General features: G+C 31.4%; 2 protein-coding genes across 2 annotated transcripts; one reads left to right on the top strand and one right to left on the bottom strand.

Annotated features, from left to right (window-relative positions):
- Positions 1-6,287: 6,287 nt before the first annotated feature.
- LOC132721420 (cysteine-rich and transmembrane domain-containing protein 1-like) lies at positions 6,288-12,248 on the top strand. Its single transcript, XM_060705724.1, has 3 exons — positions 6,288-6,447; positions 6,671-6,850; positions 11,496-12,248. The coding sequence occupies exons 2-3, from the start codon at positions 6,693-6,695 to the stop codon at positions 11,608-11,610; spliced, it is 273 nt and encodes a 90-aa protein (XP_060561707.1). The 5' UTR covers positions 6,288-6,447; positions 6,671-6,692; the 3' UTR covers positions 11,611-12,248.
- Positions 12,249-12,945: 697 nt separating this feature from the next.
- LOC132721419 (uncharacterized) lies at positions 12,946-15,076 on the bottom strand. Its single transcript, XM_060705723.1, has 2 exons — positions 14,953-15,076; positions 12,946-14,651 (listed from the first exon to the last, which is right to left on the bottom strand). The coding sequence occupies exon 2, from the start codon at positions 14,446-14,448 to the stop codon at positions 13,129-13,131; it is 1,320 nt and encodes a 439-aa protein (XP_060561706.1). The 5' UTR covers positions 14,449-14,651; positions 14,953-15,076; the 3' UTR covers positions 12,946-13,128.
- Positions 15,077-20,612: the final 5,536 nt, after the last annotated feature.

Raw genomic sequence — 20,612 nt, forward strand, 5'->3', positions numbered from 1 at the left:
TGAAAAACAAAGTGCGCAAATGATCTGAAAGTTTGCACAAAGATTTGTGGTCTACACCTACATCAAATGGTACATTTATCTGGAAAAAAATATTTTCAATCCCCTTCATGTCAAAAAACCTCAATGGAGTCCCTTTAATCAACCAGTGAGAACAAAATGGCCAGTGACATAAATGATTATTTTATACAAAATATTATAAAAATGTACTCCTTTTTCATGAAGAATTAATTGTGTTAAGAGGGTTTTTTCTTTTTCTTTGCAGAATAGCCATTTGGGTAAATATATCTGCATATGTTCTACTCTTTTAATTATAAATTTTACAAAATTATCACTTCACTTTCAAACATAATATTTACATTAATGGTAAATTTAGCAAATGTATTGACGATTTCACTGTAAATTATAACAGTCACATCTCTTACTTTTTATAAACTATGTGCACAAAGTTTTTCAATATAATGAATGAAAAAACATGAATCTTGTATTTTTGTCTTTATCTTATCACTGTATTTTCTGTAGCAGTAATTCTTGCTATAATGCCTTAATGAAAATGCAATAGTTTATTTGAAAGCTGTGATGCCAGGCTATTTCTGTATCATTTTAATTAAGTCAATATGTAAACTATTTATATATAATGTATATGCATGAATATTTGTGTGTCACCATGCAGGTGGGAATATTCTTACATTTTTGTATTTGAGAAAATGAAAATGAGAAAGAAAATGCAATAAAATATCTTAGAAATTGAAATACAATATTTCTTGTTATTATTAATGTATCCATCTTCCATCAGACATTCAGATATATTTCAAGGTTATATAACGTTACTAGTCACAATTTGCTTAGGATAACATTTTATAAGTTATATGTTTTGTGTTTAAAGGAGAAAACATGAACAAATATTTCTTGTATGGGAATCGTTAGTATACATGCCATTGATTTGATGTAAAAAAATCGTAGAAATGTTTATTGATGCTAAACATGGTAGAAAATCCCTGGGGAAGAAAAATCAACATATTAAGATGACATCCTAAAAATATGGATGTCTGGTAAAATTCAACATTTAAGGTATTGAGCTAATTTTAGCGTTTATAGTGGAGGCAGGCATCGTTTATGGCCTGGCATCGCCGTCGGTTGCTGCTTGTAAGCCTTCTGAGTTTATGATTATGAGCCAATTCCTCTGTCAGCTCTTGAGAGATGCTTGGATTTAACGGGTAGAAACTGCTTTCTATAAGGTTTCCCAAGCATAGGATTTAGGTCAAGGATCTTGCTAGGCAATCCCTCCAGACAATTGTAGCGTGTTCAAGACACTGCACTATATGCACTGGTATTATCATACACAAGAATGAAATCATCACCTACAGCTCCTGCATATGGTCGTACCTAAACATAAAAAAATTCATTAACATATGCTCTTTTAAATGACTTGTAGATCAATTTTCCCCTGAGCGCTTATCTGCACCCATACCATTACTGAACCTCCGCCAAATTGATCATTTTCTGCAATACAAACTGGCTGAAAGCACTCATTACGCATGCCAACATGACAGTGAAGTCCACATAGAACCTCGACTCATCAGTCATTTTTTAGTTCGATTTTTTTTTCAAAGAAAAAGAATAGAGATACTGTTACAGTCATGGCAGCGTTGCCGTCCTCAAAACTATAAAGATGATCATAGCTTTTTCAGTTCTTTTTGTATTGTCTTCATACTTTGCCACAACTACCCTTCGGACAATACCTTCAAGCAGACCAGACTAAACTTTATCTTCATTCATAAATGACCTTATGTCTAAATTTTGTTTGATTTTTGCTGATTCTTTAACTAACCTATCACAAAGTGACATGATGAGCTTTTGTGATCGCTTTTCGTGCAGCGTCGGTGGGGCGTCCGTCCATAAATATATCATCAACCGCAAAGCCAATTTCATCCAAACTTCACAGGAATGTTCCTTTGGTGGTCACTTTTAAAAAACAAAAGTAAATACAATACAATATTTATCACATTGACCTTAACAGCGCTAGTGTAACTGAAAACCAAACAAAAATAATACAATATTTATCACATTGACCTTTACAGCGCTGGTGTAACTGAAAACCCAACAAATATAATACAATATTTATCACATTGACCTTTACAGTGCTAGAGTAACTGAAAACCCAACAAATATAATACAATATTTATCACATTGGCCTTTACAGTGCTAGTGTAACTGAAAACCCAAGAAAAATAATACAGTATTTATTTAATTGACATTTACAGCGTTGGGGTAACTGAAAACCCAACAAATGTAATACAATATTTATAATATTGGCCTTTACCGTGCTAGTGTAACTGAAAACCCAATAAATATAATACAATATTTATAATATTGGCCTTTACAGTGCTAGTGAAACTGAAAACCAAACAAATATAATACAATATTTATCACATTGACCTTTACAGTGCTAGTGTAACTTAAAACCCAACAAATATAATACAATATTTATAGCATTGACCTTTGCAGTGCTGAAGTAACTGAAAACCCAAGAAAAATAATACAGTATTTATTCAATTGACATTTACAGTGCTGGCGTAATTAAAAACCCAATAAATGTAATACAATATTTATCACATTGACCTTTACAGTGCTGGTGTAACAGAAAACCCAACAAATATAATACAATATTTATCACATTGACCTTTACAGTGCTGGTGTAACAGAAAACCCAACAAATATAAAACAATATTTATCACATTGACATTTACAACGCTGGTGTAACGGAAAACCCAACAAATATAATACAATATTTATCGCATTGACCTTTACAGTGCTGGTGTAACAGAAAACCCAACAAATATAAAACAATATTTATCACATTGACATTTACAGCGCTGGTGTAACGGAAAACCCAACAAATATAATACAATATTTCTCACATTGACCTTTACAGTGCTAGTGTAACTGAAAACCCAACAAATATAATACAATATTTATCGCATTGACCTTTACAGTGCTTGTGTAACTGAAAACCCAACAAATATAATACAATATTTATGACATTGACCTTTACAGTGCTAGTTTAACTGAAAACCCAACAAATATAATACAATATTTATCGCATTGACCTTTACAGTGCTTGTGTAACTGAAAACCCAACAAATATAATACAATATTTATCGCATTGACCTTTACAGCGCTGGTGTAACTGAAAACCCAACAAATATAATACAATATTTATCATATTGACCTTTACAGTGCTTGTTTAACGGAAACCCAACAAATATAATACATTATTTATAGCATTTACCTTTACAGTGCTAGTTTAACTGAAAACCCAACAAATATAATACAATATTTATCATATTGACCTTTACATTGCTTGTTTTACGGAAAACCCAATAAATACAATACAATATTTATCGCATTGACCTTGACAGCGCTAGTGTAACTGAAAACCCAACAAATATAATACAATATTTATCGCATTGACCTTTACAGTGCTTGTTTAACGGAAAACCCAACATATATAAGACAATATTTATCACATTGACCTTTACAGCGCTAGTTTAACTGAAAACCCAACAAATATAATACAATCTTCATCACATTGACCTTGACAGCGCAAGTGTAACTAAAAACCCAACAAATATAATACAATATTTATCACATTGGCCTTTACAGTGCCTGTGTAACTGAAAACCCAACAAATATAATACAATATTTATCGCATTGACCTTTACAGTGCTTGTGTAACTGAAAACCAAACAAATATAATACAATATTTATCGCATTGACCTTTACAGTGCTGGTGTAACTGAAAACCAAACAAATATAATACAATATTTATCGCATTGACCTTTACAGTGCTGGTGTAACTGAAAACCAAACAAATATAATACAATATTTATCGCATTGACCTTTACAGTGCTTGTGTAACTGAAAACCAAACAAATATAATACAATATTTATCGCATTGACCTTTACAGTGCTGGTGTAACAGAAAACCAACAAATATAATACAATATTTATCACATTGACCTTTACAGTGCTGGTGTAACTGAAAACCAAACAAATATAATACAATATTTTCGCATTGACCTTTACAGTGCTTGTGTAACTGAAAACCCAACAAATATAATACAATATTTATCGCATTGACCTTTACAGTGCTGGTGTAACTGAAAACCCAACAAATATAATACAATATTTATCGCATTGAACTTTGCAGTGCCTGTGTAACTGAAAACCCAACAAATATAATAAAAATTTTATAGCCTTGACCTTTACAGTGCTGGTGTTACTGAAAACCCAACAAATATAATACAATATTTATAGCCTTGACCTTTACAGTGCTGGTGTAACTGAAAACCCAACAAATATAATACAATATTTATCATATTGACCTTTACAGTGCTGGTGTAACTGAAAACCCAACAAATATAATACAATATTTATCGCATTGACCTTTACAGTGCTGGTGTAACTGAAAACCCAACAAATATAATACAATATTTATCGCATTGACCTTTACAGTGCTGGTGTAACTGTAAACCCAACAAATATAATACAATATTTATCGCATTGAACTTTGCAGTGCCTGTGTAACTGAAAACCCAACAAATATAATATAATATTTATAGCCTTGACCTTTACAGTGCTGGTGTAACTGAAAACCCAACAAATATAATACAATATTTATAGCCTTGACCTTTACAGTGCTGGTGTAACTGAAAACCCAACAAATATAAAACAATATTTATAGCATTGACCTTTACAGTGCTGGTGTAACTGAAAACCCAACAAATATAATACAATATGCATTGTTCAATTGCCAAACATATATTATACAACATGTGTTGTATTCAATTACATCAAAACTATTTAGGTCATCGTTATAAATATTGTTTTATATTTGTTGGGCTTTCAGTCACATTATGCTATAAATATCGTATTACATTTGTTGGGATTAAATTTACACCAACACCAACAAGGCCAACACTTTACAACTTATTGTTTTCTTAAAGTATATGAGAAAATGTTAATAACTTGGCAATTGATTTGATAAATATCTATCCTATTATATTTGTTTGGTGTTTACGGAAACGTATAGCGACCACCCCTATATGTAAGTAAAAACAGAATTTTTGACAATTTATTTAATACATATTATTTAACTAACCAATTTTTACAAACTTACTTGATCTGAAATATGTATCTAGTAATATAAACCGTCTTTGAATGTTAGTAAAACAGAATTTTAAACAATTTATTTAATACATGATATATATTTGACCGATATTTTAATTGTTATTTGATATTGAATATATATTTTTTACCCGATCTGCTGTTAATATTGCTCGATTAAAATTTATGTGAGTTTTTTTTCTGTTCATTTATATGTATTAGTTATATATATTTGAGGTTTTTTTATTATAATATAACATATTTTACAGTTTAAATATAATAAGGACAGAAAAATCCCACGCAATTTATAAAGGAAGCAATTAAATCAAGTTATGTTGTAAATCATATATAATACGTATTTTTTCGTAATCTATAGTACGTTTTTTATCTTATAATGCAAGATTAACTTCTTTTAACTTTCTGACGAAATGAAAAAATAATACACTTACATCTTTTTGAATATGTATTTCTTTCCTCAAATCATATTAACATATAACAAACATACTATAAAACTATGAAAAAATGTCGTTTGATATATATCATATAGGGGTGGTCGCTATACGTTTCCGTAGGTGTTCAATCAGACAATCACACTTAAACTATAAAAGATCAATGCTATAAGTTGCTATAAATATTTTATAATACTATTTTTGTCACACTTAACTGTAAATGACAATATTACATATATTTTATTATATGTGCTGGTGAACAGTCATACTGTAAAGGTCAATTGTGATTAATATTATATTTGTTAGGTGACAACAATATTAAAATATTTATATCATTCTCTTTTACCGTGTTTGTGTGATTGAAAACCCAAAAAATATGATATAATTTATGAAATCATTTGCAAAAGTTATTTTTATTTTTTCATATAGTTTAAGAAAACAATTGATTGTACTTTACGTCTGTACAATATTTACCTTAATTCCTTAAAGCTTGTAATACTCAGTTTTATATATTTAGCAAGATATGATAAATACAGTGGTTAATATTCAAAATGATTACTTTAATTTCAAACCTTTATACTAACTAGCTCTGTGAAAACGTTAAATGTCAGAAACACATAATTACTTTGTTTGACCTTACGGAAGATATTCAATACTCATGTGAGATTTTATCTTTGTTTTAGTCATGTGACATTAAGTCATACTATATGTTAAAACGGATGTAATGTTGAAATAAATTAACTTCTTTGTGTTTAGCTTATTCGTCCATTGTAAAACAGTGACTATTTGGAACATATTTCTTATCACTATATACATGTACACACATTGATCGGTAAGAAATTTATTTATAATATTTCATGTAAAGTACTTCCTCATCTGTAACAATATAATGATTATTCTCCATACTTTATGTGTTGGATTAAATCATATGCATACTGTACATGTATTGTTTATCTTGTGTATGTTAATTAACTGATAAGCGTGTATAGATCATGTTACATTTATATATAACATACTACATTTTACTCTTCGTTGAAATTGTACCACTATTTTAGTGAGAGAATACTTATAAGAAAGATGAGTTACACAAATCCTTCGGCACCATACCCCCAGCAACCACCGCCATACGGAGCGACCGGACAGTATAATAATGGACCCTATCCACCGGCAGGGGCTTATCAACCAGGATATCCTCAACAAGGACCATATCAGCAACAACCACAACAAACAACTGTGTAAGTTCATGATGGTATAGTTACATTCATAACTAGTTCGTGATGGTATACAGTCAAACTTGTATTATGCGACCGCGCAAGGGAAACACCCAAAACGATCGCTTAATAAAACGGTCTCTTAAGACAAAGCATGATATAAATTAAAAATTTACACATGACATCTTTCTTTTGTGGTGGGAATGTTTTTCAACTTCATTTATATAAATGTTTAATAATTAGAACGCTCCGATAATCTAAATGGATGCTAAAAAAATAACTTTCTGATATTCATTGAGAAATCAGTTTTTGTTATCAATGTGGACAGAAACAAGCCAGAATCAGAAACCGTCAGCTTGAAAACACGGGAAGATATTATCAAATAATACATACGAGTAAATGCATATATGATTTCTTTGATCAAATTTAATATTGTTTACACTTCTTGCGCAATCACTCCTTGAAACTAAGTTTATCATCATGTCGCATAAACAATGGATGTAACTGATGCAGCTAGCACGATATCTAATGTTAGTTACGCTGTATAAAATTCTGTTTAAAAATTATAGATATACCAGATCACAGATATGTTAAAAAATGTTATAAAATGTTGTTATATTCATATAAGTATAGGATATCAAAATTGGGCAGAAATGGTTTTGGATATGTTTGGGAAAAGCAATATGTTGCAAAAAAAACTATTTTACTTATAGGAGTGGGCAGTAGACCAAATGCAAATATTATTATCTATTTAAATCTGTCTTTGGGTAAGAACATTATCTTGATATAATTGAAATAATGCTTTAGTAGCCGTCCGGTTGGCTCAATAGGTAGAGCATTGGACTGTGTATCGGGCGACCCTGGTTCGATTCCCGGACGGCAGAGGTCACTTTCGTTGTGATTGATCATGAAATCCTTTCTACGGTCATTCGCACTGTACCTCTGCTCTGGGAACTAGTACTGGTAAAAACTTGTATAAATGTTATAAATGTATCTTTAAACCAACTAGAAAATTTTATCTTCCTGTTTTGATAATCAGCACTGACCAGTCCCTTCATGGTCTGACCATGAGTGATATATGATTTTGTAAGACATTTTTTATTATGCGCAATAGTGCCTCATTTACTAAACTCAGTATTTTAATAACGAATACCTTATGGCAGATTTTAAGTTGAGGGCAGTGGTTGTTACCAAACTTTAAGATTGTATAAAGATAAAATATATTATGTATGTATAAATGATTTTAATACATTTATAAGGAGACAACCATTTCGGGTTTAGTAAAGTAATGAGATTTCATTCTTCCATCTTAATATTAACAACCATAATGTTATTATTCATACAGTTAAGTTGTAGATATAAATATTCAATTCAATTCAATTCAATTCTTTATTAAGATGATTCAGGCCACCAGCCCATACATCACAATAAACATAAAACATAATTACATATTATAATACATAATCACAAAAAAGTGAAAATTTACAGTAATTAACACAACAAGCATGACTCATAATCACAATAAACACAAAACATTTTTACATATTATAACACAAAATCACAAATACGGTGAAAATATTAGTACATTTTAATTATATTAAGTTTAACATTCAATGCTTGGAATATGCTATTTTACTTATAATGTCTTAGAGATGTTATGATGTGTTTATATTAACATGTAAATGGGTATAATTATGTAAATAAGGGAGGTAAATCTACTGTGGAGTTGCCCCTCTTATAAACTAGAACAGTCTGTTATAACTCTTAAAATAATGGCTGTACAATTTACTGTATGTATATTGTTTTAATTGTATATGTATGTATAGATCAGACTATAATAAAGAATAAATAATATAATGGAAAAAAATATATGTAGGTATAAATGTTTATTGTGAATATTGTTGGTGTATTGGCTAGTGGCCTAAAAAATTGAATTGAATAAGTCGCGTCATGCTATCATTTGTGTCCTATGCTATCTTTGGTGTCCTATGCGCTGCTCTGACTTTTCTCTTAATGATAGAAAAAAATCAATTTTGTAGGTATTACTTTTTAATATACACGTTTTTAATCTTGTTTACTAACGTAACTTTGAATTCCATCTGACCACAGATCCACTGTTAATGTAAACGTCGTTATCATCATTTGACACATATTTACCTATTGTCAGAATCTAAATGTTATACACTAGCACTGGCTTACATTAAATTTAACTAAACGTTTATGAAATTGGTTGCAGAACTGTTAGTTTGTTTCACTGATGCAAGTGCATGCATGACAATGAAAAGACAACTGACTTATATAGGACAGCAAGCAAATATTGTATGATATTCATCTGTGTACCAATAATTATAACAATTAATTGCCTATCTTCAAGAAACCATTGTTCTTTTTTTTATTAACAGTGACCTTGATCTTGAACCTAGAGATCCAACAACAACCCAAAGCTAGGAATTTTCATAAGTTTTTTTTTTTTTTTTTTTGATAAATGCCAAGATTTATTACAATATCACATTCCCAACTATATTTCGTCCATTTTTCTATTTTAAGTAATAGTGACCGTCCCCTAAGGAAGTCTAAAAGCAATCCCAGATAAGGGATCTAGTTATCATCCGTAAACCTTTTTTTATTTTTTAACCACAGTGACCCCAGGGGTCCAAAAACAATCCCAACTGGGGTCTTCATAAAAGCTTGCTAAATATCAAGTTTGATTGTAATATCTCATTCCTAACCTTTGTTATTGTCCAGATACCTTTTTATGCCACCGCAGCATCTGCGATGCTGTGGCATATAGCGATTCACCTGTGTGTGTGTGTGTCTGTGTGTGTTCTGTAGATTATATAGTGAACTTAAAAATCTTCATATGAAAAACCACTAGTCCAATTTCAACCACACTTGGCAGGATTGATCCTTGGGTGAAGGGCTTCCAGGTGAAGGGCTTCCAAATTTGTTCAAAGAATTTCATTCCATGCAGAAATCTGGTTGCCATGGCAACCAAAAGGAATTATCAGAATAAATTAAAAAAATCTTCTTGTAAAGACCCAAAAGGCCTAGAGCTTAGATATTTTGCATAATGCATTGTCTGGTAGACCTCTACCAAGATTGTTCAAAATATAGCCCTGGGGTCCAAATTGGCCCCGCCCCGGGGGTCAATGATTTTCAAAATATGTACATAAAGTAAAAACCTAAAATACCTTCTTGTCTAAAGGTACAAGGCTTAGTGGTTTGATATTTGGTATGTGTTATTATCTATAGGTACTCTACCAAAGTTGTTCAAATTTTGCCTCTAGTGTCAAAATCAGTCCCACCCTGGGGATCATAGGTTTTTTTATATAGTAAAAATTTAAAAAAATCATCTTCTCTAAATTCACAAAGGCTAGAAGTTAGATATTTTGCATGAAACATTGTGTAGTGAACCTTTAGCAAGATTGTACAAATTATACAAAAATTGGGCCCACCCCGGGGGTCATTGATTTTCAATATGTACATACAGTAAAATTTTTAAAAAAAATCTTATTGTCTGAAGGTACAAGGCTTAGAGCTTTAATATTTGTTATATGATATCATCTAAAGGTAGTCTACCAAAGTTGTTCAAATGCCTCTAGTGTCAAAATTAGTCCCTCCCCGGGGGTCATAGGTTTTCCTTATATGTACATAGTAAAAACTTAAAAAATCATCTTCTCTAAATTGACAAAGGCTAGATATTTTGCATGAAACGTTGTGTAGTGAACCTCTAGCAAGATTGTACAAATTATAGCCCTGGGGTCAAAATTGACCCAACCCCCGGAGGTCATTGATTTTCACTATGTACATATAGTAAAAAATTAAAAATCTTCTTGTCTGAAGGTACAAAGCTTAGAGATTCGATATTTGGTATATGATATCATCTATAGGTACTCTAGCAAAGTTGTTCAAATTTTGCCTCTAGTGTCAAAACTAGCCCCGCCCCGGGTGTCATAGGTTTTCCTGACAATATATATAAAAACTTTAAGAAATCATCTTCTCTAATTGACAAAGGCTAGAAGTTAGACATTTTGCATGCAAGATTATTCAAATTAAAGCAACGGGGTCAAAATTGGCCCCGCCCCTGTGGATCATTGATTTTCTGTCATTATGTCATAGCGTAGTCATAATGTAAAAAGTTAAAAATCTTATTGTCTGAAGGTATTAATCTGATAATAACAGATAGGTAACAGATCTATGCATTATGGCAATCTGTAAAGAAACAAAAAAAATTGTGTTCCTACATAACTATTTAGTGTTGTATTTATGCGGTGGCATGGCATTTTTTACAAATGCAATCTTGTTTCTATCTTTAGTAACACTAACTTTGATCCCAGAAGGTTCAAAAGCAATCCTAACAGGACTTTATATAAGTTGTGTACAGTTTGATAAATCTCATTCTAACTTAGTATTGTTATCTTGTACACTATTGACCAGTCAAGCAATCTAACAGACTAAAAAGCTGTTGTAACAGTTGATAATAAAATCTCATTCCTAACTTTAGTTATCGTCCGGAAACCATGAAGTGGAGGGACGGACGGACGGACCGACCCACCGACCGACCTACCGACAGCCTGACTCCAATCACTTTTCTAGAAAAGATTATTTTACTTCAAATTTATTTTACCATAATTTTATTTAGTTAACAAGTGTATGACATACATTTCAGGTATGTATATAACGACGACAGGGCACAACAGCGACGAGATCAAGAGTTAGCCGAGGATTGTTGTTTATTGGCGTGTTGTTGGGCAATGTTGTGTTGTTGTCTTGCAAACCAATGAGTCAGACACATTACCAAAGTCTTGAAGTCTTCCTGTGGTGCAACCAATGTACTTGTATGGTTTTCTAGAACCATCAACAAACAAATTTTGTTAAATAGCTTTATCATTTGTAACATTTATCACCGTTATTATTAACATTCCAATTGACGAATATATACTGTGCAAATATCTGTTAATTTTCTTTGAAATATCGAAAAGTGGACAGCTCTGACTTGATCATATAAAAATCATCAAATCATGTTTTACGAACATTCTACAATAAAAATGGTGGATCAACGTTATCAGTATAAAGAAAATTACAAAAAACAACATTTTTCATTGACTCGCCTATAGTGTAACGCTAACATTCAGTGCTTCTTTACGCTATGTTTGTATAACGAAATGACGTCACGTAAAAATATATGCACGGCCGTGCAAAACAATTATTACGGAGTCGAAAGATCGTCAAGTATATGTGATAAATCTATATCATGAGTAACAACGGTATTTATACAGTTATAATAGAATAGGCGGATAGTTTAAAATTATTAAATTGTCAAACAGTACGTAGTGCAATAAATACATTCATGTTTATATGTTTATAGTTTTCACATAACGTATTGATTTTTATATGAAAAATTAAATCATTTGTTACTATATATTTCTTTTTTCTTTATTTTTTTATATTTTATTTTAGGGGATACGGGTGGGTTTATGTCACAAATGTACCCGGACACAGAACACTGTTAGCTTTCTTAGCATTTTTAGAAGTCTCTTTAATATATCTTAAACTAACTGATATTGATAAATAGATTTATTATACAAACTCATTAGCCCCATGTATATGTAGGTTACAAGAACTAATAGACAAAATGAAATCTTAAAAAGCTTCCTGGCAGAAACTACAATCCTCACAGATTGCATCACCTTGTGGTCTTCTACAAAACATGTATAAACCATGTCCTTTGGATCAAAATTGGTCTTGTCTTTGGGTTCATATTTTAATCTTCGCGTGGAAAATGTATTGCCTAGGGCTTGAATTTTCAAATTTGTAGCAAATCTGTGGTCAAAAAATAACTTTAAAGGTCACTTAGTTTACATGGCTTTATATAGAAAATACCTTAAAATCTCCTAAACTGCAATGCCCAGAAATTCTCGTAACAAAGTTGGCTGTCATGACACCAGGCACAAGTTGTCTCCCTTAGACTATAGGTGCGAAATATAATTAGACAATATGTTTTATTAAACTATAAGACACAATAGTACATAATTTACGGTGATATTGCCTTTTGACAATTCAATATTTACACTAAAATCAATGGTGTGCCAAACATGTATCTATAAAGTGCATATAAATAGTCAATATTAGGAGAAAATAAAATTACAGATTTTGAATTTTTATATTAAACAATTTTTTCTTTTGTTTTTATGTTTGTTTATTTGTTGCATTGATGATGTTACAATGTGACCAGTATAGATATTTCATGTAGAATTTAATATACATGATAATGACACGTATTCCAATGTTGTCTCGTTTGTTTATAAATCAACTCTTTTGATTTTCCAAAAAAATGTTTCATCACCGTGCGAGAATGTCGTTGTTATAACACGGTAAGTCCAATCTACGCACATAAATTGAGTACTTTCTGATGATACTGGGCTGAACATGTAACATGGTTCATCACCCGGTGTGTCACCTTCAACTAGAATTACCCGCCATTTTGTTGCTGTATTAGATTTGTAGGACCCTTTCACCCACAATCCATCTGATAAAAGCATCTCACTTCCAATAATTTCAAAAGTGTTATTCCCACCGCTTTGAAGTTCTAATTTTGTTTTAGGATCGTTCGATTTTTCAGGTGTACACCGTGCACACGTTAAGATTAAAGCATCCTTTATAAAAAGTTTTGTGTCTGTATATTTTTCTGATATAATTTCATACCTTTGCCCATCTAGAAGATAAAAAAGTTTCTTTAACATTACATATGATAATCCTCGATGCTGCAGGAAAGCCATTGTTAGCGGATAGTTTTTCTCGTTAAATTTCAGGAAGAATCCAACTACTTTCCTTGTTGGCTTGTAAAGAAATGCAAGGACGTTTTCATGGTTCTGTCTGTTAGCATACAACAATCTCACGAGTCTTCCTGTTTGTCTTTTATGACTTGCAAGGATGGCAATACGATATAGAAGAAGAATCTCATGTAGATTAGTCAAAGAACAATATAACTCAACCTGTGTCATCAATTTTGAAAACTGATCTAGATCACCCTCATGTAAAATATCCTCTATTTTTGTTTCCACTAGAGATATATCCTTTATTCCAGCCATTACAGACTCTTCATTGCCTACATCAGCGAGCAGTTTATCAATTTCATGTTGTGTTTCAGCGCGTTTAACATCGTCCACAACTCCTTGTATGTAAATCAAACGTGTCTTATAGTCATACAGCCTTGTTCTAGCGTTTCCTATGATCTCATGGTCAAGAATAGTCTGGAAACCTTGGACAGTGTTCGATATAATTTTCCTCCCAAATATCAAGTTACTGATACCTAACAAGACTTTAAATACGACTTTGATTGGAAATGAAAACGGTGCAAAATCTGCAATTTTAAGAGCTACGTCGGCTATAAACAGTGCTCCTCTTATAACATCAACAAGCGTGATCCCTGAGTCTTCAAGACTGCAACTTTCTGTTTCACTTCTAATGAAAGCTGATATTTGCTTCACACTCTCTAAAAACTTAAGTTTATCTTCAACTGTTGGTATGTCATGTTTTTCCAACATCGATTCTAGCTCAGTAACTGCATCTGATCCGTATTCTATTTCCATTATATTTGTATTTAAATGTAGTTTATTCATCAATTTAAGAAAATAAATCAAAACGCTATTCGAGTTTTATTTGGTGTAAATGTTTCTATAGTTTCCATTCACTAGTTTCCATTCACTTATTCATTATGTATACATATTTACCCGTATGTTTTGTCATGCGTTTACACTAACGATGGATGAGTCGTGCTAGTACCCGATGTGTACCTTGTGTTTACCGATGTGTTCTTCAGTATCTAAAACAAGCAAAAATAACTATGTTATATTGACATTATAGATTTGATGTCATAGTTTGGTGACAAATTTGTTTGACTTTATATTTTGCTTGTTTAGGGACTTGCTATATCATTACAAATGGGTTTTGTACAGTGTTGTTTGCATAGCGGAAAAAGCATGTTTTGAAATGAATATAACACATAATGTATATATTTACAGAAAATGTCGAACATGCCGAATACAGTGATAGACTGAATTTCACAAGTTCGACGCTATGAATAGTTTTAAAAATATATATAAAACTCTGGCGCTAAATTTTACCTTGTAACGTTGACCATATAAATATGCAAGCTATAGTATGAACGTTTCACAAGCCGACAAAACAAATGAAATATTGTTCATAAAAGTGTGTCATCTGCCGCCTCAGCGTTAAACGCAGTGTCATTAATTCTCCATATTGGTATCAAGTTACCAATTTGTAACGGATAATTTCATTGGCTGTTAGGACTGACTTCCTGTCAATTAGTTGAATGCACCCAAAGTAATAGTATATCAGATGTTATTAAAAGCACCTGTCGAGTGTACATTTATTATTATTATATATCAATGTTGATTTTAAAAAATTTCAAACAAAATTTGTAGATGGAGATCAATGGAAAATATTTTATTATGTGAATATTAGATTCACACTTGATTATTGGTTCCATTAGTGATTATTGGTTTTAATTGAAATTATTGGGTTCAATGTGATTTATCGGTTCAAATGTTAAGACTGGTTACAAATTGACAAATTCACGTTCAGAGGAAGGGACTTAATAAACGTGTTAGGTTTTACGTAATTCTCTTGAAATAAAATGAGTAAGTTTATAGGACTCTTTCATCAAATAATAATGTAAAAACGATTTTAATTATTTTGATTTTGTTTATAAAATCCATAATAATCACTTTACACTTTTAATATCACACTCATACACTTGCGCCCTTCAAAATTACTGACAGTACACAAATAATTATTGTGTCTTGTATATCTCAAATCTTATCTTAGCATTTCTGATTATTTTACGATCATTTTAAGACCTATATTGTAAATATAGTAACTTACATCTTACGTTGATTTAAAGGGTTTGGCTTAAACTTAATTCTTGCTTTGTCCAACTAATATAAGGTTGACACCACAGTAATTGATTTCTTGGACATGTTGGATATAGTGACTATTCTGGATTTTAATGACTTGTTGTCTTTAAATACATTTTCAGCATGAAATTTGTTTTTGTGACATCTAATATGATCACTGGCAAATTCGAAAACATGGCCAGTTGATTAACGATGTCGCTTTTTCTTTGTAAACATTGCTTTTAAACAGCATGCTCGGTAAAAACAAGTCAATTTTAAGGAGGGTGTGGGGACAAACTTAAGTAATAACAAAATCTATAAGGCGAGGCATCTGTTTCTTTGTGAAATTTTGCATGTATAGGGAATTTCTACAGCAAAGACGTGTTTTTGTAGTCTTAATATGTGCAGGTATTTTTGTCACAGAGACGAAATGTGTTGTTTTGGGTCTCGGTCTAGGACCACAGTAGATTTTGGTCTTCAACGGAATGAAATGCAACATTTTTAACAGCCTGATTTTTGCACACGAGATAATTTCAGTATAGGTTTACAATATTATGACATATATGTTCTCAATACAGCGTGGTTTCGTTTTCCTGGTTGTGTAGTTTGGGGTCAAATTATCAAACATAATGTTTGTAGGGCTTTGACGGCAGGAAATTTGGTGTGGAGTGCTACCTAACAGTTAACACTTTAACTTGATTATTCTATCATTGTTTTTTTTAGAAACGATTCAGAGACCTTTTATGATCTGTACTCGATATTTATTTATTTTAGTACATTTACTGTATACTAGTAGTTTAGTTTTCTGTTATGTTCTATTGCCGATAAAAGTCGATCCTAACTTTGATGAACAACCTAATTTACTTATTTCAAAATTCTCCCAAAGCAATTTTCGTAGACTTAACGTTTTATAGACGTATTTCAAAAATGCTTAATATAGTGCGATATATAGCGTTTTAACATATGTGCTTATATTGTCTAATTGATTTAATAATATATATGAAGGAAAAAATCAAAAATAAGTTAACATGCTGTTATCTTATATACATGTATAACGATTTAAGCAGCTGTACCATATAGTTCAACACCAAACCCTGCAAACATAATGTCAGTCACTGTTGTTGCCTTAGTTCTGTTCTGTTCCATAACCTGTCAGACACGTATTAGGATAAGATGATCAAATTATTTAAATAAATTGAAAACTATACTAAAATGAATTTGATGAAAATGCTACGGGCTTCGTTATTAAATATCTGTAATACTGTATAAAAAAATGCGAAAATTATTGATTATTAAATTTATTTTAACATTTTGGTCAGATAATACAAACTCTGAAGTTTATAAATTTATGTTGTGATCACGCAATACTTTACAGGATGTAAAGTAATGTAATTACCACACCTCACAGTGGATGATATTAAGTAAATGACTGCTCATTTAAAAAAACTGGATACACCTTAATCACGATTCTATTAATCATAATCAGTTTAACCTGCACGTAACACACGAGCTGGTTATCAAAGTAGGCTCAGTTTGTTTTGCATGATAGCTGTTGGCTTTCTTGAAATTGAACAACATATTTAAGACATATTCTTGTATATATATGGAATAAATTTGAATAACATATTTGATAAACATTTAATTAAGACATATTTGATGTTACGTAGCCTTATACTTTAGACTGTTAAAATGTTAAACTCCTCAACAATAGAAAATAATTGCTTGTACATGTATTGAATCTAATTAAATTAAAAATAATAGGATTGTTTTTGAAAAAAAATCAAAATAAACGTATTTTGAAAATATTTCATAAAATAGGATAATGTATGCAAAAAGTCGTATATATAAAATCTTTAGTGAACGAAAAGGAAGAAAAGAAAGAATTGGAGATCAAACTGAGAGTAACAGTGGACATAAGGATTATAACGACAAACAAATGCTGAGACAAGGTTTGTCAGATATGAGCTTGCGAGAGAGTAATGAGGTCACGCGCAAGCCCTTTTTTAGTTGTTCTAAAGCAGTTTCTTATATAGGATAAAAGTTTCTATTGTTTCCTTTTTAGGTATCAGTCTGATGATGCATATCGCATTGACCCCTCCTGGACAACGGTAAATTTGCTCATCCCCTGTCTGACAATGCAATGCACGTACTAACTTTACTCCAGTAACGAATCTGGTTTGTCAAGTTACTTGTGTATTCTTAATAATGATAGATGGGTGTAGTAGTTTGTTGTGTTTGCGTGTGATAATAACTCCACTTAATTATACTCTATTTCGCGTGGATTAAGGAAATTCTAGTAATCTATTGTTGTTTCAAAGATTTGATTTTTGAGTTTCTTAGTTATCCAGATTGGCATCAGTGACAGGGTCGCGGATAGGAGACAATATGCTAGAAATAATATCGTTGTTGCATTCCAGAAACAGAAATGTTCCCAAAAAGGAACATTGAGGTGAGATAGCAACAGTGTCCGAGAAAGAGCAAGTGAAAAAACTACAAACTGTTTTCTGTCAGAATGATAGGTAACAAGCCATGTACAATTTGATCAATAATTTAAAGTTTAAACGGATTACAGGGGTGTGTCACAGTTGTTTGAGCTGTCATTTATAACTGATCAGTGAGACGCATACAATGTCATAAATTACTGATACATTAGACATATACATGTACCCTATAATTTACTGAATGACTAATTCATAAGTCGAGACCTATACAACTTCGTGTATTACTGGTTGTTGGGCTTTCTTTAGGGATTCTGTATTTATCTATCTTATTAACTAAAAACGTATATTTTGTCTTAACCTATAGCTCTTCAGCGCTTCTTATGTAAAATTCTTCCAAGTATAATTTCCAATAACCGTAAATTATACCATACCCAGACTATGGTATAATTTTCAGTTTCGAAGATCGAAGGAGTAAGTGGACACATTTGTCCCTTATTATGTTATCGCTATTAGCGAAGACCCCCTTAAGGTATCTGTTCACACTTTAAGTTAGTAAAAATATGGCACTGGTTATATTACCATGTTGATCATGTTGAGCATAATTGTTTATTATACAATAATTGTAATATCTATTAATTTTAATAAAAAAAAAATACAAATTTTATGAATATTGTTTTCTTTTATTCTTTTTTGTGTTTTATGTGCTATTTTAATACTGAGTTTTACTACTCTTTTTTATTAAAATTGTAAAATAAATTTTTAAGAATTCAATTGTCATATTGACCGACGATTATAAGTCAAAGCTTAACTGGAAAAAGTCAGTAAATTATGGTTTATCTTTCAATATATAATATTGTTTATTCTTAAACCATGTACATGTACATTGTATTTTTCTTTATCATTTTTTAAATTATCGATCAATTGAATAATTCATAAAATCTAATTTGTAACTTTGAATAATTCCTCGGCATCTTTACTAAACACGGATAACAAATTAAATAATTAAATAAAATGTTTCAAAGTTGATAATGTCATTTTAATACCATAAAAAAAATGTACCTTTTTCTCAATTATTGTACATATCACGGATATATTTTACATATAAATCCGTGTACATATTTATTGTTTTTATCTCATATAGATAAAATGAAACATGCTATTGTTGTTTTTTTTTTCTAATTGTAACGATATTCAAACATCTACTCCAAAACCGGGAGAGACCGGACAATAAACCTGTGGTACTATTCGCCGGTCACTAGTAAATCCTGGTCAAAATAGACCGGGAGAGACCGGCATTTACCGATAGGAGTGATAAATAGATATATCCATAAATAGGTTTTTGGAATATTTAGGTCATCAACTGATCATTCTAGGATACATGTACAACAATAACATACCATGATAACCGACTGTGTACTACAAAATGATAAATAAAAAACCCCGAAGAGCGCGATTTATTGACGGAAAAGGTTATTTCACTTGAAAATGTTTGCATTGCGAAAATTCATTGTAACATATCGCGACATTTCATTCTTATTCAATAATCAAGCACCCTCATACCGATCGGAACTTTCGGCTTTTATTATGACCGACTAAAAGGCTCGAGAAGTTGCTGTCGCCCTTTCACAAAATCTGATCTCATTCCATAAGAGCGCCGCGCTTCGGCGCGGACGCCAATGATATATGCTATACATGTTATCCATAAACTGTCCTTCGTCTCGTGAGGTTAAGGCATAAGAAAGGTCACGTGATTATGGTATAATTTACGCAAACCCAGAAATCGTCAACGCAGCAATGGTATATCTGTTTTAACCTATAGCTCCGCCCAGAAACACTTACTCCTTCGATCTTCAAAACTGAAAATTATACCATAGTCTGGGTATGGTATAATTTACGGTTATTGGAAATTATACTTGGAAGAATTTTACATAAGAAGCGCTGAAGAGCTATAGGTTAACATATACATACCCTATTATATACACTGTATTTATAACATGATTATACTGTTTAAGTGATTCATTAGCCAAGATGGACACCCTGACATATATATTGTGTAAGTGATCAATTAGCCAAGGTGTATATAACAATGTTATGTATATCGACATATATATTCTTATCCATTAGCCAAGGCGCATAACCTGTCTTGTACTGTTTAAATAATCCGAAACACATACATGTACTCTGTCATGTCATAAACGTAATTGACACATTTGTAAAGACGCATACCTTGTCATATACTGTTTAACTGACACATACCCGTTTCATATATGATGCATGAGCAAAACACATATCCTGTTATATACTGTTTAATTGAATCCATTAGCCGGGACGCATACATTTTCATTTGTATAACTGATCTGAACTGATCCATTATCGCATACTTTGTCATACACATGTACACAGTTTAATTGAACAATTAACAAAAAC

This window comes from Ruditapes philippinarum, unplaced genomic scaffold (assembly GCF_026571515.1).
Source record: "Ruditapes philippinarum isolate M1 unplaced genomic scaffold, ASM2657151v2 ctg1538_1_1_1_1, whole genome shotgun sequence".
Lineage (NCBI taxonomy): Eukaryota > Metazoa > Mollusca > Bivalvia > Venerida > Veneridae > Ruditapes > Ruditapes philippinarum.

Bases quoted from the DNA above. Each gene is read 5' to 3' on its own strand.
- LOC132721420 (XM_060705724.1), top strand. From the start codon at position 6,693: ATGAGTTACACAAATCCTTCGGCACCATACCCCCAGCAACCACCGCCA. The intron at 6,851-11,495 runs GTAAGTTCATGA...CATACATTTCAG, and splicing joins CAACCACAACAAACAACTGT to GTATGTATATAACGACGACA.
- LOC132721419 (XM_060705723.1), bottom strand. From the start codon at position 14,448: ATGAATAAACTACATTTAAATACAAATATAATGGAAATAGAATACGGA.